The sequence below is a fragment of the Pyrgilauda ruficollis genome, unplaced genomic scaffold, assembly GCF_017590135.1.
Source record: "Pyrgilauda ruficollis isolate IOZ18807 unplaced genomic scaffold, ASM1759013v1 scaffold7, whole genome shotgun sequence".
NCBI lineage: Eukaryota > Metazoa > Chordata > Aves > Passeriformes > Passeridae > Pyrgilauda > Pyrgilauda ruficollis.
In genome coordinates this window covers 5,729,267-5,749,183 of record NW_024528821.1, presented here as the reverse complement: position 1 = coordinate 5,749,183, position 19,917 = coordinate 5,729,267, and the positions used below count along the sequence as shown (strand labels likewise).

Below are 19,917 nucleotides of genomic sequence, written 5' to 3'. Positions count from 1 at the left end.
AGAAAATAAGTGTGATGGTAAGCTCTGACACCCCAAATCCCAAATTTAAGTAGCCTCCACAGTTGCTTTCCTGCTATATAAGCTACTGACCATTGACTACAGACCCTCCACAGGAACAGAATCATATCATAGAATTACAGATTGGTTTGGGTGGGAAGGGATCTAATAGATCAAGTAGTTCCAATCCCCTGCCATGGGCAAGAACACCTTTCTTAGACCAGTTTCCTCCAAGCCCCATCCTGGCCATGAGCACTTCCAGGAACAGGGCACCTACAGCTTCTCTGGGCCAGCTTCATAACTAATTTGCACAAATCACTTCCCATTTTCTCCTGATTTTATTCTCAGTTCCTCCTCTTTCTCAAACACAGCTTTACAAGAGGGTTTGACGTTTTTCAGGCTCTTACACATTTATGCAGTTCAAACCAAAACAGCTTACTTGCCCCCCTTAACACATTCCAGCCTGATACTGCAAGCTGGTGGGGGGAAGCACTGTAAGAGATTGTGACTGAGCTGACCATACTCACCCCCTCACCACAATTCTTCTCTGAGCAGCAGCTGACAGAGACACTCTGCTGCTGCAAACAGCTGAGCTGAGCACAGCACTGTTTACCCAGGGTCTCCCACTCCACAGACCTCCACTCCTCAGAAGCCCAAGCTGTTCAGCAAAGACCTAACTTGACCCAGTCTGGCAGCCAGCATTTCACAACCACTTTATGTCAGCAGTTTCAAGTACATAATAACCGTGTTTTGTTCACTGCAACTTTCTCACTGTGAATGGCAAAATATCATTATCACCTGCAGGTTGAAGCCTGCCCTCTACCCCATTTAATAGGGAGCTGATTACGCTATTCCCCCCGCTTTTCCCCTTCTAATAATTATGGGCTGTTGGCAGATGGCACTGGGAGCATGTGGGAAGGTAGAGCAGGCTGTAGGACCACTGCCCATGGCAGCTCCTGCTTTGTGGGGTGCTCCTGGGGACCCTGAATCCCTCTCTGCATCCTGCTCCCAGACAGCACCTAATGAGGCATGCCTGCCTTGAAGGGCACAGGGTTAAACGGGAATGGCTGTGAAAACAGTCCCTGGCAGTCTCAGAGCAGGAAAGCAGAGGTTAGCAGAAAAGTTGCTAAGCCAGCAGCTCCAAAGAGAGCCGCCCTCACAGCCCACCCGGCTGGGAAGAAAAGCTGGGCTTAACCCCAGGGACCCACTGCTGCCCAGAGCTTCGTGCCACGGTGACCATGGGCAAGGACCCCTCTGGGAAGAGCTCTCTCAGGAGAGATGGGGCAGCTCAGCTGTGTTAGCAGTGTTAGCACCCAAGGATTTGCCCTGTGAGGTCCCAGAGTGTGTCCTGGAAAAGCAGCAAGCCCAGCCTATCTGCCTATGAAAAACACCCCTACGAGTTCCTGTGACATCCGCACTCAGTGACACACAGGGCAGAGCAGAGTCCAGAGCCAGACCCCAGCCCTGCTGGCCCAAGGCAGTGCTGGGGAGGCTCAGACACAAGCTGAACAACCTGCAGAGTTGCCACCTAATCCCCTGGCAGCACCAGGGCTTGTTCACAGGCCTAACCTGGCGTGGCATAATGGGGAGAGACAAGACACTGCCTGTCCCAGGAAGGATGCCAGGTCTGAGGCAGTGGGAAGGAAGCTTCCTCCCCAGCAGAAAGGATCTCATCCAGCTCTGACATTTCCCCACTCAACAGTAACTTGCCCCATTGCTGACTGGGAGAGAATGCCCAGGGAGATACAGCAAAGAAAAAAGTGATCCTTCTTGCCAGCCATGAGCAATGCCATAAGGAACTCCTCCAACCAGAGGGGACATCAGGTACGTGCCACATGAGCCCCAGCCAGCACATCCTGCTCAAGGGCACCTCATCAGCTCCATCTGGCCTGGACTTCCACTGCTAAGGCACAGATGCCCAGCAGAAGCATTCTTGTACTGCAGCCATGCATCCACACACGACCCAGGCACAGGCTGAGTCCCGAGGCTGCAGCACGCAGAACCACACCAGCAGGCATCCAGCAGGACCTGCCACGTGTGCCCTGTGGGCCTGGTGCTGTGCAGGGCTGGGGTGGCACTGGCTGTGCACACAGGGCTGCCAGGGCTGCTGCAGATGGAGACACCCAGGATGTCTGCTTGGGCCCAGGGAGAGTGAGGGGGAGGCCGACCCGATTTGGAAACCGCCCACTGAGCCATCCCTGCTGGCATGCCTCCAACAAACCTGGTTGATGTGTTTCAGCTTGTCAATGATCTGGCTGATCACCGGCTCTGGACCTTTCACCTTCACCTCATGGTTGCCAGCCTGGGCTTTTGCTCCATTCCTTGTGATCTGGGGACTGTACCTGCAGGAATGAGAACACAGAAGACCAAGATGTGATGGGCTAATAGAGAGGAGATCTTTAAAGTTCAGTACAAACTCAGAAATCCCAAGACAGGCACCAGCCCTTTCCAAAACAGAGAGCACAAGACAGTTAACAATGACAAAGAAAGGACAGAAGATTCCCATAAACATTTTTGCTCTGACTTTGCAAGATGATGTAGTTGTATCACTTGAGGACAATGAAGTCCTTTCCAGTCCATTAGTAACCAAGGAAGATGTTAAACAGTATACAATAGAGATAAATATTTTCACATAACTTGCACCCAAGAGTCCTAAAAAAGCTGGCTCAGAAATTCTGGCTTGCTCATGTTTGTTTAAAATAAATCTTGGCAGACCACAGAGACTCCAGTACAAGAGCAGTAGTGTTGTGCCCACAGCCAAAAAAATGAGTGGGATGACCCAGTTAACTGCAAGCTGATTAGCATAACATCAACCCCCTTGCAAAATAATGACTATCACTGATGTGTGATTTCAGTAATAAAGAATTAAAGCATCAGAATATAATTAATGCTGTCAACATTGCTAATGGAAAATAGGTGTTGTCAAACAATCCTGATTTCAGTCTTTGATGAGATGCAGCCTTAGGGATCAAAGTAACTGCTCAGACAGAACGTACCTTGACTTTGGTACAGTGCTGGGCTCTGCACCACAGGGTATCCTGATTTACACAGGTACCATGAGAGTCAGCAAAGCCCCCACAGACTAGATTAAACTGCCAGGGCAGCTCTGCAGAGGAGGGCAGCCAAGCTGCACTCAGCTTTTTCATCAGCACTTAGGAAAGAAATATGCATTCACTTGCTGCAAGATTTATGGAATGACAAAGTTTACCAGAGTGATTAAAGGGAGGGGAAGAGGGACAGAACTGCTGCACGCATGTCTTCCGAAGAACATGTCCCTACACTCAGGACCTGTGGAACAGGTGATGATGCTCCAGCACAAGACAAGCACCAAACTCAAACTCGGGTTCGGGCCAGAGCCATGGGCTGCCCCCACTGCCTGCTGGCAGCCACAGCAGCAGCACAGAGCACACCAGCACCTTCTGAGCTCTGGCTGCTGCCATTCATCACAGCCCCAGTGATGGGCTGTGCTGCTCTGCAAGCACCACACAAGTCCTCATCTCCCAGAACTGGCAGCCAGAACAGGCACTACCAAACCCAGGCACAGCCTCCGAAAGTGAGATCACCGAGATAACACCAGCAGCACTCTGCTTTGCTGTACATCTGTTTTTCCAGTGCCATGGGTAAACACCATGAATTTTCCTTCCCGCATTCATCTCCTACACATCATGTTTTTACCCAGCTCCCAGCACCAGTCCTAGTGGCTGGCTCCCTGTCTGTCAGCTCCCCGCCAATCTTCCATCCTCACGCTGCCAGGCAAGCCCAGGCAATCACAGCCCACTTCACGTGGGTTTTGGGGAGAAAGTGGGACTTCAGCAGGCTTTTAGAGAAGGGGAGGGAGACAGGAGGGATGGTGGGGCCAGCTCAGGGAGGATGCTTTGCTAGGATGGAAAGCAAGAGGCATGTGGACATTTGGCCACAAGAGCTATCAGGGCACACTGAGGGGCTTGGGAATACTCAGGGGCTTGGATTAAACTCTGCTTAAACTCTAAACTAGAGGATGAGATCTACTCAGACACATGGGGATGCAAAAGCAACCCCAGATCTATACTGGTGCAGTAGCAATCTGCCCTGACCTGAAATACACAGTTTAATTACAGAACTGAGGCAGATTTCCACTCCAAGGCTATCTCAGAGCAGGAGTTCCATGTCCAGGAGCTCTCTGCACCTCCAGCTGGGTCCCCAACACTAGACATTCCCCACATGCATCTCCATTAACGGCTGGCAACCCTGCACGATGCTGCACTGAAGAGATGACACAGGAACAAGGACAGGAGAAAGGAGGTGTTTGTGTTTATGCCTACAGCACAGGAACACATGCCTGTGTATATTCCTTTTCCAGGCATAAGCAGTTTTTCCAGGTAGAGGCATCACAGACTCATCAGCTTGGCTCTCCCAAGCCCCAGCTGCCTGCACAGCCATCCCACCCCTGCACTTCAGCACCAGCACAGCTCCAGCTCTGCACCCCAACACCCCGGGGGCCTCCTGTTGGGACTCAGCCTTTTGCAAAATGCCTTTTTTTTAATAGCTACCTTATCCTGGGAAGCACAAAACGCGGCTATACCTGAGAAACAATGGCTCCCAGGTCAGAAAAGCCCTGACAGGTGCAGTTGGAGGGTCGGTGCAGGTTGAGTGATGGGGACAAGGGGGCCAGGCTGGGGCCAGGCTGCAGCTGCCCATGGCTCCTGGCATGCCCCGAGCACCATCTCGTGGCTGCTGCCGCAGGCACAGACCTGCCTGGCGCTGCTGACACTGGGCTCAACTTTTTACAGAGGGATGGAGCACTGAGCCATTCATCCTGCTGCTTATTTGTCACACAGCCGCTTAATGCCACCGCGCCGACCTGGCAAACACATCTGGAGACTGGACATAAACATCCACAGCACGCGTGAGTTTAAAGATGATGAAGAAATTCCTGTCTTTTGTGTCACTGTAAATTTAATTCAAAACACTGGTGGAACTCAGAAGTACATTGCTGAAAGGTCTCCTGTGGTTTCAGAGATTTAATCAGGAAACTCCCACAGGTTTTAGCAAGAGCAGAACCAAGCCCACTTGGTGCATCACTAAATTAATACAATCTCTCTCCTAAACAGCTTTATACAAACAAACACAATAGCTTGGGTTTGAGTGGGCGAAATCCCTTCTGAAATCCACGCAACAGCTGCCAGAGAGGATTTCTGTAGCCTACACAATGTAGTACAGGAGGCAGGAACACAGTACTACAGCGATACTATACTATAACTCCATTTCCAGAGACTGAAAGTGTTCTCCAGAAGGTTCTGCTGGGGTTGTGAGGACCTCAGATCAGCCTTCTCAGGGGAAAAAGGTTACTAGAGAAGGAAGCAAACCTGAAAGCATTAGCAGAGGGATTTCCCCCTAAAACAGTGCTGTTGGAGAAATGCAGTGTCACCTCCTGGTGCTTCCCACGTGGCCAGATACAAGGGCATGTACCTGACCCAAAATGAACCATTTGCACCATGACACAAGTTCATTTGAAGCAGCAAGGAAATGGGCCCAAAGCTGCACATTTTTGAGCATAAACTGCAAAAAAGGAGATGCATGGGGACCTGCAACATCCCACCAGGCAGAGACATGGTCCTGTGTGACTTGGCTGCTTTGGGGGACGCTTCCTCCAAGCTGAGACCTCCTGGTGTGCCCAGGTACAAGGGGGGCTGTGCCACTCTCTGCCCCAGCACCAGCCTGGAGCGGCCACATTCAGTGGGATGCAGCCAACCAAAGGGTTAAAAGCTTTGAAATGCAGCTTCAGTGAGCGACCTGCATTCCTGAAATGCCAGAGAAGCTGGAAAAGGCAGCTGGCACCCCTCCCTGCAGCCGGGGCCAAGCAGCCTGGCCTTAATACGGCAGAGGGATGCCTCTGCAGACCCCAACAAGCTGGGGGTCCCAGGACAGCCCCCTTGCAGGCTCCTCTGCACCCCCCCCCCAAGCTGAAGGGTTGGTGGGCTCACAGGCTAAAAAGCCAAAGCACCACCTTCCTCCCATGTTCTCCAGTCAGTGCAAAAAAGAGAAACCTCTGAGCCATCTCGAGCTGTGTCCGGCTTGTGCCGATAAAACAGCCCCTTCTGCAGGACACTTGTGCCACTTCATGAACCCATCTCGTCCCTCTGCCACGGTGACTGATGCCAGCGTGGAACAGCAAACAGGCACAGAGGATAAAGACCCCCACCCCAGTCCCTGGGGGTCTCTGTGCCGGAGGGGTATCAGAGCTGCAACATGAGCACGGTCTGGCTCACACTTCATAAGCAAAGCCCAAAATACTTTTCTCTTTGACGTGTCTCAACGTCAGTCAGCAGCATCTCCTTGCCTGGGCTCCCTGGGTATGGGCTCTTGCTGGGGATGTGGTATTTTCCAAACACAAATGTCACATTGTTAAATGTGCTGATAAGGAGCCCTCATTAAAAATTACTTTAAAGACAACCACCTTACAAAAACACCAATAATCTGAAGGTTTCTGTGGGGAGAGTACAACTGCAGACCCTTCCTGCTTCTCCTCATCCCCCAGACATAAATGCCCAAGCATGCTGTCAAGTTGAGGGATTTTCCTCTCCTTTCCTCTCCACCATCCACAAATGTCTCCTGTGAATGTTTGGTTTTTCCAGCCCAAATGCAGCTCATTCCAAGCTTTCATTTCAGAGCAGAGAAGACAAGATGACAAATGTTATTTAAACACATGGCAATGAGTGTAAGATGTGTGTTCATCCTACTCAGCCCTGCTAGCTTTGAGGTGAGTTACTGCAATGTCTGTGTGATTTAGAGAAAGTAATCCTGAAAGTCAAACATAAAGAATTACACCTTTTAGAAAAAGGAAAGTAAGTATGTCATTCAAATAACAATTAATTTATGCCTGCCTTCCAGTTGCAAATTGTTTATTCAAATGTATCTCCAGTTTAAATAGCACAGTATCCCTCACAGGCTCTCCCTCTACTATCTGTGTTCACTGAATTATGCCTGTCAGAGAGAGTGGGTGGGGGACAAACACACACAGACACAACACAACACAGAGGTTTTATTGCACAAGAGTCAGTAACTGAGTCTGAGAGAGCAACATTCCCCCAGACCCCCAAAGCTGCTCTGCATTTCAAGATGTGACTTACTACAGATCATGTGGACTGGTGACATTGAGTCCTCACCACATAGGAGGCAAAAGAAATGAAAAAGGGGAGAAAGGCAAGAAAAGTTCTGCCACCCCCCCCTCCTTACATGAACCCAGCCCTTACCTCCAACTGTTTTTTTCATGGGTCAGTAAAGGTGGGTATAGGGGTAAAGCCACTGAACATTTTACTCTCTGACCCTGCTAATTTCTGGTTTAGTGAGACCACATCAGCAGTGGGGGCCAAAAGACTTGAAAAGCTGTTTCCAACCCACTCATCCTGCCCTGCAGTCAGGGTGGAACTCTTGGATGTGCCCACAGGCCTCCAAGAAGAGGTGACAATTCTTTCCCTGACAGTTTCCTCTCTGAAGACAGATGGTCCAGAGACATCTGGTCAGTCCCACGCCATCCCAGACATGGCTGGTGTGGGGTGCAGGTCCACCCCAGCTCTTCTCTCCCATATGGGGTGTGTGTCCCCACTATCCCACGGCCACAGGCAGGCATCTGTGTCGTGGGAGTGCAAGAAGCAGTGGAGAGGTGGGGTGTGAGGCTCTCAGGTGCCTTCCTGGCTTTGTCTGCTCGCCTGCAGAGAGTCCTTGCAGTCGCTGCAGAGCTCGTGATGCCGCAGTCAATTTACACCACCAGCAGCTCCAAACAAGCTGCTTCAAAAGCAGCCAGGAGGATCCAAGGCTCTCAGTGGGGAGTGTTCTCACCTAACTAAAAAGGAACCATTTTCTGCTGGATTCCCAAATACCAGCACCTGGAAGCCTCTGAGAGCCCCCTCAGATCCTGCTGTGTCAGTTCCCTGCCAAGAGAAGAGCTGCTTCTTCCCAGCTGCCCCACAAAGCTCACAGCCAGTGAGAGTGCTGCAGGTGATGCCTTGGTCATGAACCTGAGGTCTCAGGGAGATGGGACTTCAGAAGGAGCAGCAAAAACTGGAATATTCATAACAAAACAATGGGAGTTGATAGCCTGAAGTCTCCCTCTATTCTTATTTCAGTTCCAGACAAATAGATTATGGAAAAATTGGCTAAACCTGAGACCAAGCAGCAGGATAGAGGAAGATTCATTATCTTATTTTCTGAGATACTCTGGAAATTATCACGGCCACTCAATAACCCACTGAATTTGCCTACTATCCTTTCATTATAGCTCATACTTGCTACAAAGCTGTGTTTTATGGGCTTGAAAAGTTATACAGCCCCCTCTTTGGGGATTCCATTGGATCAGATATTTTGCAGCACTGCCAGAAATAACCAAACCCTTCATGAACTAAAGGGTTATTGCTGGCATGGAATTTCCTTTGTTCCAATTACAGAATCTCATTTTTCTGTCTTGCTTCCAATTGTGCTTTCATTGTTTATGATTTGTATGATTAAAACAAACCACAGTACGTTGGCAACAGCAGGGAAACATGAGACTTCTAGCTTGAAGAAGAGAATCTGGCAAGGTGCTAAAAATATATTAATTTAGAATTGGTACAAAGAAAACAAGAGTTATGCTGGTGATTTGGATTAATGTACACGTTTGTCTTGAGAAATTTGGAAATGGCAGTATCTAACAGTAAGCCTTAATGTGCTTGCAAGTTTTGCAGAGGGCAGATGTTGCTGTCAATCTATTCAGAACAGCTTCAAAAGAATATACTCATGTAAGCAGCTTACTAAACTCTGAGAATCTACATTTAATAGGCTTTTAGTATTAAATGCTGCAAACCCCTGATACTATATATAAAGTTTGAATCACCTTTCAGATTCCACCACTGAGCTCCCATAGAGACTGAGGTGAGTTTGATATCTCAACACCTACTTGACTTAAGCTGAAGGCTTTAAATGAGCTAATTACTCAGTCAGGACTTGGTGATAAGAATCATCCTCTGTTTTTTTCCTGCTTGGGATTGAGATAAGGATAAGAGGAAGGACAACATTTCACCACCTAACACCACCTGCAGGAGGTCTGGTGAGAGGATGGGCCATGAAGACAGAGGAAAGGAAGGGCATCCCAGAAACCCTCACTTAGGCAGTGTGGGTTTTTGCTGTGAACCTTTGTGGTGTCCCATAAAAGCACAGTGTGTTTTTACACACTCTGAAAAGTGTGAAAAGCAGGAATGTGTTGCCTTTTATTTTTTTTTTCCCACTTTGGCTTATGTTCTTCAACCATGCAAAAGCACAGTAAAAGACACAAGGCACTGCTCTGCATTACAGAGAAATCCAACTTTCCTGTGTGGTTACCACTGTTTGCAGGCAGTCATTTTGAGGCACCATGTCCCTAAACCCACAATAGGGATGGCAATCAAACCATTAACCCACAGATCAAACCTTGGGAAGGAGGATGAGTTTGTGCCATTAGATGGTCCAACATGGAGAAGCAAATGATCACAAAGGATCAAAAAGTAAGTTTCAGTTAAAAAAAAACCACAAGGTATTAAAAGCAGGATCAAATACTCCAGCCTGCTGCTTTACACTGGAGCCCCAAACTGAGAGGGGCTTAAGAGCAAGGAGGAAAAAGAGGATGGCCCAAGGCTCAAATTGGGAAGTGAGATGCAGTGGAAAGACGCTGAGCACATCCAGTCCATGGGGAGGAGAGAAACTCTCATTGCCTGTGGGTAACAAAGCACTGGGGTAAACAGGGCAGAATAAGCATCAAACCAGAAAAACCACACGAGGAGGATTGCAGGGTGCAGGAGGGACTGTTTGCACCAAATAACAGGACACACATTGCTGGTATTATCAACTCCTTGGGTGCACTGGCAAGGGCTGTGAAGTTGCTATTCCAGGCTTGATTTAACGTGTTATAGGAAAAGGACTTAGAACAACTAACAAATTTTGTCATGACAGGGAGGTCTGGAAATGGATAAATCAGTAGGGCTCTATTCTAACTTAATGAACACTCAGCTACTACATTAGAAATGCCAGAGGTAAATCGCCACAATCCCTACAAGAACACAATCAAATCCTGGACAAGCTCACACTGACCTTACAGACCCAACAATGGTCAAACAGCTTTATCCACTCTCCACACAGCACCAGACATGGAAACACATGGAAGCACAGAATCCACCCAACCACCACTCTGTCCTGGTCTCCATCTGACCAGCAGATTCAGCAGGAGCTTTCTAGTTTATCCAGGAGCCCAGGGATTGCTTATGCCCTGCTGTGCTGTCCCTCCAACAGAGACCAGGGTTGGAGTCACTCAGGAGGGCCAGGGTTGGTGAAGGTGAGGCTGCTCCTGTCTGTCTATAATGATTCTGTCTCCTGGTTTCATCCACCCAGTGTGCCAGGTTGGGTGGTCTGAAGCAGAGCTAGACTGTAACACCACCCATCCCTGCCCTCCCTTTAATCCTGACCCCAAAGCCCTTGGTCAGTTCCTCATCCATCCCCAGGTGGAACTCCGGGCACTCCAGCTGGTCACTGACCACACACCCCATCCCTGCCTCCCCTGCTTGTCCTCTGTGCCCTTCCATGCCACAGGAACCATCCCACCATGTCTCCTCCATCCTTCTTCCTGGCAGCCACCACTTATGTGGAACAAGCACTAGGACAGCACCCTGAAATTAATACTAGGTATTCAAACCACACGAAATTTCTTGCAAAAAGTGGCAAGATGGAGTCTGATCACCAACAGACACACACCAATCCAGCAGGAGAACAGAATTTCTCCAGTACCTAACACACATTCTCAGAATAGCTCGAGTAAGAGCTGCTACACCATGGACAGATGCTTGGCTCCCTCTTGGGGAAAACACTGAAATAAAGGAACTGGCAGCTTGGGGTACTCGAGCACTGTTACCTTACATGCTCCTGATTTTCAGGAATCCTCCCAGACACTCTGAAAGATGCCAAGCTGAGAAGTCAAAGCACATGAAGCAGCCAGTGTAGAGATCATTTTAACTACATTTTTACTACATCTTTCCTTATATTTGAAACATTCTGCAAATGGGTCCTGGGAGAAGAGCACCCTTGACCATTATCTTAGCTCAGCTTTATTTAGCTGAAGTCTCCCTGCTCACAACAAAATCTCTAATATCTCTAAGGGAACTGTTTCTAATATTTCACAGGAGCTGGCAGAGGTGGTGATATGTGTGCAACAGATCAGAGGGGGCAGGGAGAGGAGTGGAAAGGCACAGGCTCTTCAAGCACAGTAGAGGATTTATTCCTTAACTCAACAGCCAGGGGCTGAAATCTTGGTGCCCCCTTCACGCACAGAGACTTTATCCTCTCCCTGCCTTGCCCCCCTGCATGCCATGGCACCTATGTGACGTGCCATACTGTGCCCACGATGGTCCCCTGGTGTTCTCAGCAGAAAGCTGAAGGCCATCTATCACCTGAAGTCATGCTGGATCTGCAGATAGCTCTGAACTTGCATCTGCAGGAGGATCTGAACTCCACATCCTTCCATTGCCACCGCTTCGCCCAGCTGTGACATCAGCAGGACCAAGGCCACTGGCTGTGACCCCAGGGAATTGCTGTAAGCCAAGACCTCACCCCAGCTCCCCTCCCCAGAGCTGCAGTGTTTGTAGCCCTGCTTTAGAAGTTTTAATTAACAATCAGTGAGATAATATTGAAAGAATCTTTTTCTTTCCAACTGAATGTCTCAGGCATGGAAACTCAAGATTTTCCAGAAATAAGTACCAACAGAGGACACATTTTTCCTTGGGCAACCTCAGTACATTTTACTAAGCGTGTGATCTTAGATGTTGAGTCATTTTTTTTTCAAAATAGAGTTTGATGCTATTTTGGTCTATTCAGTGTTTCAGGTCAGTATTGCAAGTACAGGCTAATTACCACCTGAAGTTACTGATCAAGAAGTCATAATTAATATCTCAACATTTCACCACTTCCTGATCTTATTTCTATTTCTTCCCTTATGCAAACTACTTAATAGCAAAAGATGCTTTGCAAAGTAGGGTGATTAGAGGAGATTTATGTATAATTATAAAAAAACATTTCCAAGTTCTATTTCCACATTATTTAACGTTCCCAAGGGGCATTTTTGGCAAGAAAAATCTTAATTTCTATTAACACTTCCTTCCTCTTTATGATATGAAGCCTGCACACGCCTGCCTCTGTTAACCTCAATTTCCACCAAAACTGAGGAGTGAAATGGTGAGTGGGGCAGGGCAAAGTAGCCACAGGATGAGCTGGACCTTGGTGGGAATGGCTCCATCCAGAGAGGACAGCCAGGACTCGGTGGGGGGAAGGTGGTCGGAGGGCAGCAGTGGCACCACCAGAGTTCAGTGGTCCTCACCTCCTCCAGCTGAGAGCCACAGCAAGGAGAAATTCAACAAGGGAGTCTTCCTTGTCCCTCCCTGGGTGGGACAGGGGATGCCAACCACGCTGTCCTGATGCCACAGCACCAAGCCTGGCTGGAGGCACCCCCAGCCCGGCAGTGCACGGGGACAACGCCCTTGCTGGGGCTCCAGAGGAGTGTGGTGCACTCTCCCATGGGAGCAGCGTCCAGCTGCTGCTGCTCTCCTGTCCCTGGCCCACCCTGACCAAATCCCATCGTGGATGCAGAGTTTTCACTACACAGAGAACTCAGTGGAGGGCAGCACACAACCACTTGTATCTGTGCAGACCTCACACATCCCTCTGAGCTGCAGCACAGCTGGACCCTTGCTCTGCACAAGGACCCTAAGGAGAGAGTCATGCCCTGTTCAGACTGCTCCTGTGCCTGGCTAACAAAACATGAGCAGGATGGAGGAGAAGGAGGACAAGGGAGGAGAAAGAGGACAAGGGAGCTGTGATTCACCTCTCCACGACTTCTTGTCCGTTCCAGCAACGGGTGTCATTCTGAACAGCAGAGCTGTGATTGCAGATGTACTCTGGCAAGCTGCTGTAAAAACTGCTGTGGGACTTCAGCTTTGCAATCAGTTCCCTAGAAGAAAGGGAGAAAAAACGGGTGCTCATTTAAAAGAAGAAGAGAAGACAAGGTTGGTGCATTTTAACCAGTGAAGGTAGCCACGCAAACACAACATTGAAGCAGCTGGTGCAAACAAACCACAAAGCATCAGTTTTATTTCCAACCAAAGCAGCTTTTTCTGGTTTTCCTTGATATTATTCATTCAAAAGCTGAACCCATGTTTCCGAGGGCAAAACTGCTGGTGATGGGGAGGGATGTGGTGGGGGCAGCAGAACCTCAGCCCAACTCTGCACCAGGCAAAAGTCAGACACAGTCTCTGCAGTCTCACAGCACCTAAGGAAAGGTGCCACTGGCTCAGGCCACACATCCATGGGGTGCATCTGAGCAGCAAGGGCTCAGGCTTTAGTGTCCCCTCTGCTTTGCAGAAGGCAACAGAGGCCCCTTCAGGGGCTTTTTCTGGCTGACATTGGCCATCCAGCATTGCTGCAAGGGCAGGTGCCATTTTTGGTGGTGGTCCAGAGCTGACATTCTCAGCACAGACCTGTACACATGGCTAAGGCTGTGCTTCATGCTGCACCATCAAAAGGACACGATTTCAAGGGATGCACTGGGCTGGCCAAGGGGTCACAGTCTGCATTCAAAGGGACAGGTTACACTCATCAAAACGGCTCTGCTGCAGAAGGCAGAGGAGCTGCAGGAGCAGTTCTTGCACACACAGAGGGGATGTGAATCAGGCTGCATCCCAACCCTGTGCCTTCCCTTCCCAGCAACAAGGATCTCCAGCTGGTCACCTGCAGCAGTGGTCCAGAGGGCCAGAATACCAGATCCCATCAGGGATCCCAGGCTTACCATGGGGTCCCTAATGTTTCCAGAAAGGTGACAGAAGCTCTGGAGTGGGATGTGACATTCCCCCAGCCTAGCTCTGATCCTTCAGGAACACTCAGCAGCTGTCACCAGGGAACAGTAGCAGATATAATTAGGTAAATAACACCAAAAGTAAGATAATATGAATATCAGGGACTGGAGGCAGTAAGACTTGGCCTCACAGCTATCCTGTTTGGTTTCAGCACATTTCCCCCTTTGGCAAGGGGGTATTGCTCAGCCTCCTTGCTCCCGGGGAGGAATGATGAGGAATTAGCCCCTGGAGCAGGCAGCACTCCCAGGGCATCCCCCGGTGCTGCACAGGGGTATCCGTGCCCTGCCAGCTGTGACAGGGAGCTGCCCTGCGGTGTCAGGCAGTTTGGCGTGCAGGGGGTGTCCAGCTCCCTCCATTCCCCCTTGCTCTGGGATGCCGTGGGTTCCCTCTCCAGCCAGAGCCCGTGACAGCCAGCTGGGGGCAGGCGACACCAGCAGAAGGAAGGCTGAGCTCTGTGCTGGCTGCCAGCAGCGCGCTCCTGCCGCGGTGGGGCTGGCACAGCCCCGAGGGACAGCCCCGCAGGAAGGGGTCTGACCACCCAGCACATCCTGTGCACCGACCGTGCACTGCCCATGGCAATGAACAGGTCTGTCTGATGAGCCAGAGCCCCTCCGAAGGGTGGGAATTCAGCCTACAGCCCCTGCACAAATCCAAGGGATGCTTCAGGCAGTCGCCTCCTGCGTGAACCACCTCCTGCATCCTTCTCCTGCTCTAACAGTGGGGCAGGGTCCAGCCAACACCTGGAAAGCCAAAATGAGGTGAGACCTGGATCATCAGTTATGGCAAGCCCCAAGCAAAAGCCTCACTGCCCGTGGCACTCAGCTCCTCACATCCCAGGCTCTGCCTTGCTCCTCTTCCACAAAGCCCAGCAGAGCTGGGGAGAGCAGGCAGAAGGAAACGTTCCTGGGGAGCAGAGCTCCCTGCAGGGCAGGGAGGAACTCCTCATATCTGCAGGTATGAACCCATGTAATTCATCTCAGCAGATTTCATGAGCTTTCAGAGTCTTCAAAGGACATCTCTGTCAGAGCCTGGGCTGTGTAACCTCCGACATGTTGAGACAAGGGAGGAATGCAAGCCCTGGTGCTGTATCTCATGGGAACAGTATCAAGAATGTGGCCCTGTTAGTCTTCAGAGAGAAATCCACCCAACTTAGTCTATTGCCAGTTTCTTAAATTGCCCAGCTTGCTTGTTTCACTTCCACAGGGATTTTTCTTTTATTCAAGACAGAAGTAAAGGCACTGCATATCCCTGGGTGTGTTTTCAGATCCAGAGGGGAGATGCTGCTCCCTGACACATCAGTGTGAGCCCACTTAATTACAGCTTCTACTTACATGGGGAAGGAAGCACAGTGCCAGCAGTGGAGGCATCTGATTCCTTTGAAAATATTCAGTAAAAAGCTGTTAACATCTCTGAACTACCTTAAAACACTACACAAAAAGCATGAAACACATTCCCCTTACACACGGTGTAACACATAACAATTCAATCTGGAAGTGACCATTTCTATCCATAACTACACCCGTATTTCATACACTAGAACAGTGCCCAAGAAACCCAGACAAGGCATTTGGTGTATTAACCTGGGTGCACGAGGTGAGAAAACCCACGTGGACACCTCATTGCACTTCAGAGCCTGCCACAGAGCAGCTCTTGATGCTCAGAGCCAGATTTATGGGTAAGGGAAATAAGGAGCTTTTCCATCTGCTTCCACAGGGCCATTCCATATGGTGGCTGCTCCTGCAGCCCATCCAGCAGGCTCCACACTCAGCCTGAGCATTCTCACCTCCTCCTGCTCGACAAAGTTTCTTCTTGCTCAACGTGAGTCACTTTCAGGACTTTCCTGTCAATGAAAAGGTCTTCTGGATAATTAGCTGATCGAATCTGCCTCTGCTGAGCGTGGCCACACAACCGGCTGATCTGGAAAACACAAACACAGCAGTGTGAGGAGGAAGTGTGGGACTGCAGGGAAACAGCTGAGATGCACACTGGCACCTGCACATGAGCTGCTATCCTCCTGTCATCCCCATCTCGCTCATAGCTCAGCATGCACCTGAAAGCAAAATTCTGTCCTAAGCTTACAACCTGGCTTTTGTATAAAAAGGGAAGGAATGCAGGAAGGTTCAGGCAAAATGTCATTGAAGTGCCCCTGTGGCTATCAAAACCCCTGAGCTGCAGGTGTGACAGGCAAATCTCCCTGTGTCATGTTAAACTTAGGCTGGCAGGAGAGAGCTTGAGATGTTCCCTGCTCCTTCCTTCCTGAACACCACAGCATCTCAAGGCTCTGCACTCTAGCCCTATAGTCAGATTTTCAGCAAACACCTCACCTCTGAAGGAAAATCCTAAGACCCTGGTTCTCTATCTTGAGGTAGCTCAGCATCTGCACAGACTGCACTGCAGATGCCCAGGGATGAGCATCATACACATTACTACTAATTTAAAAACCCAGGGCCTAAAATACAGCAAGCACTGGGGCCACAGCCCAGTCATGCTGTGGGAGGCCCTGATTAATTTGTGCTAATGGCACAAATTAGCTCATTAGCATACAGATTATTTGGGAACTGCCTGCAGCAGTGAGGGAAGGAATCCAAAGTGCTTCTGTTCAAGCTCCCTCACATGGCCACTGTCCCAAGACTGACCCAGCAGTGGCCACTGCTGCAATCCCTGCTGTGGGTTGGTTTGCCACCATTTCCTTCTCTGGGACACTGTCAAGGCAGACCTGTCCCCCTGTGGCACCACTGCCACTGTCAAAGTCTCCTTTAGATCCACCCTGTGCTGCTCTTGCAGGACTCACCCATGCTGGCCTGTGAAAGGAGCTTGGCTGATTGTGGGGACCACAAAGGCACCACAGCTAACAGCACCCTCACTTCCTCTGAGCCTCATCCCACCACCCACATTCAGGCTTGGGACCAACCACACGCCCATGAAATGCCTGTTCCTGGCAGCACCTCATTTATTTCCACACCACGCTGACTCAAGGCAATCCCAGTGAGCTGCACACCAGAGGTTAAAAGCACACCTGCCACCCAAAGCTACAAGCATCTGATGTGTAAAGAGAAGAGATTAATTCTGTTCTATTACATCCTACATTTGGGTGGGCAAATAAATTAGTAATGTCACCTCTTTCATTATCAAGAGCAGCACAGTTTGTTTGCTCAGGCTGCCGTATAACAAAGAGTAAAACAGAAACCTCCTGGGAGCTGGGCACTGCAGTTTCTGTTCACATCACAGTGGGAAGAGATGCTGCCACCAGTCCTTCTGCACCTGCAGCTTCCTCTGCCAAAGCAGCTCCTCCTGCAGCTGCCAGGGGAGCAGTTTCTGCAGCATCTTACCTGGTTTTTCCTCTTCTGTCCTCCCTTGGCTGTGCCTCCTCTCTGCCTTGCCAAAACCAAGTTTTGCAAAAGAATGTATCAGCCCTACTGCCCTTCCTAAATCACTTGGCAGGCTTCAAAAACAGAGGGAGGGAGGGATTCAGAAAATGGATCACATTTTGGGCTATTTTATTTGCCTTTTGGGCTTTCTGTTAGCACTCATCCCTCTCATATGTTTACAGGTAGTCCCCTGATGCAAGCAGACAGGAATAGGAGGATATCACAGGACAACAGGAGACCTGGAGAAGGATTTAGGATCTGAGACCCCCTCACTGTGGAATGGGCCTGGACGTCCAATGCCCTCTCTATATTGGCTGGTGCCACTGTCCCTGCAAAGGGCAGGACAGCAGGACAGTGTCAGGATGCTCAGGGGATCTCTGTGGGCTTTTCCTCTGCCCAAGTCAGAGATGAGACCTGCCATGAAACCTCCTCCAGGGAAACACAAGATACACAAAAGCTCCAGGACAGTGGGTACAGAGGAAGCAGTGCCACAAAGCAGCACCCATGCTCTGAATGCTCACATAAAGTGGAGAAGTGGGAGAAGGTCACACACTTCAAGCTGCTGTTTGTGATGACTCCCTTTGATTCTCCCCAGCTCTGTGAAAATCCCCCCAGTCCCTTTCCAAAGCCCAGTTTTCAGCTGGCAAAACCTACCAAATCCTGAGAGAAGAGCAAGTCCAGGATCAAGGCTTTTCCCCAAGGATGCAGAGAGGCGCTGAATGGGAGGGGAGGGTAAGAGTGACAGCGTGAACAATGGCAGCACCCGAGAGCTGCTTCAAACAGCAAAGGCACCCAGCAAAGTAGGGATGCTTCATCTGCCACCCAGCACTGGAGGCAGCTCAGCCCCTCTGCCCCCAAGTCCTGCTCAGGAGCTGCAGCTCAGCTGCATCCTCACAGCCCCACACGGCATCTGGGTACCAAGGCTCCAAGATTCATTGAATGAATAAGGCTGGAAAGACCTCTACAATCATCGAGTTCAATGGCTGATCAAGTCAAATCATTGATCACCTAGTCCAGCCATCCCTCCTGTGGATTGTGTTAGCTGTGACACGGGACAGCAGATGAAATCTTTGCAGATAGAAGGATGCACTGCTCCAACTTTCCACTGAGTTTCTACTTATTTATTCACTCAAGCACTAATTAACCTTTCCAGGAAAAAACCCCAACCCTGCAGCCCATCTTGTGAAGTCACAGTGAAATAGTTGTCACCCTTTAGTCAAACAAAAACGTGGCTGAGATTTGAACTTTAAAATAAAGTGAGCCAAAGTAGAAGTAACAGATTGCCTGCTCATTTGCAGGGGCGGCATCGTGTATGCTTTTTGGGGGAGGGAAGGATTTCACAAACCATCTGCCAAAGGCTGCTGGGCCACAAGCAGTCCTAGGACAACAGCTCAGAAATCCTGTTTCAAGCTTTCCCTCTTTTTGAGTCCACACTGCAGGCTCAGGAACACATGAACACAACTTCCCAGTCTCTTCCTAACCATTGCCATTTTAAAGCAGGCTCCAAAAAGAAAAGAAAAATGCCACTATAGGGCAGTCAGGGAAAGGACAGATACTAGCTCAGACCTTGAGGAGAAACAAGTGTGATGATTCAGCTCTCCACGTATTGCTTGCTCTGGCAGGAGCAAGGACAGTGTGGTGTGTCTGCAAGAGGGAGAGCAAAAGGAAGGCAGCATCTCTAACCCAGTTGCCAAACTTGTATCAAGCAACAGTGTTTAACAAGTGGTTTCCTTCCAACACACAGATAAAAATGTGAAATTCAAAGCAAATTGACAGAACAGAACCACTGGCTCTTCTCCTTGGGCTCCCCACACTACCAGGGGGACCGTAAATATACACCAGCCCTTATCTACAGTACAGTCAGTGCAAGAGCTCTGCCTTAATTCAGAATAGGCTGAAGTTTGACACATTAAGCCACAAAAAAATGACTAAGTAAATCAAATGCCAGAGTGCTTTTTAGACAACAGGAGTTGGACTTCATCTGCCAGGTATCTGAAAAACTGCTGCAAGGGGACACCAGGCAAGAAAAACCTTCCCAAAGCCCTGAGTTTTTACAAACCCCCAAAGCCACCAACACTTTTACAGCCCAAGCAAAATTACCCTGCCCCAGCTCATTAACAAACTCACTAATTACCCTATTTAATTAGCCTCCTCCATGAGGAGTGTGACCCAGGCCAGGAGGGGAACACTTTGGGAGCATCCACTCCTCTGCTGCAGCCACAGGGAGGTACCAGCGCCGGGCTGGGCAGGGCCAGGGCCAGCAGCTGGCTCCAAACCCGCGGGGCTGCACGCCTGTACTGGCTCAGCTTCAGAGGGAACATCGGTTTGAGAGGAGCACAGGGACACGGCTAACGGAGTCAGCCCACTTTAAGGCTGCCCCATTAATTTAAGAGGTGCCTGAGGACTGCAGGGACCAGATTCACCGCCAGCTGAGCTGATGCATGGGTGTAAAGCACAGCGCTGATCCACGTGGGTACCTGCCAGCCCACGGAGACCGGGATGGCTGGGGTTAATCATCAAAGAAATAGTGACCACAGTAGCAGGCTCTGTGCAAAGCATCACAGCTGATGGAGGGCACCTCCAGCCTGGCTGTGGCAGGATGGCATCCCTGACACCACTGAGGCTCCTGATGAACCTGCTCTGCTGCCAAGGCACGAGCAGCGTGGCCACAT

The 19,917-nt window shown here is 49.9% G+C and overlaps 1 protein-coding gene across 1 annotated transcript in view; it reads right to left on the bottom strand.

Moving 5' to 3' along the window:
* Positions 1-19,917, bottom strand: part of GPC3 (glypican 3) — a 139,853-nt gene that overhangs the window by 39,230 nt on the left and 80,706 nt on the right. Inside the window, exons 4-6 of the mRNA XM_041485212.1 lie at positions 15,661-15,794; positions 12,851-12,976; positions 2,219-2,339 (exon numbers count right to left, since the gene is read on the bottom strand). Of these exons, the coding sequence (XP_041341146.1) occupies positions 2,219-2,339; positions 12,851-12,976; positions 15,661-15,794 (381 nt within the window). The remainder of the gene's footprint in view (positions 1-2,218; positions 2,340-12,850; positions 12,977-15,660; positions 15,795-19,917) is intronic.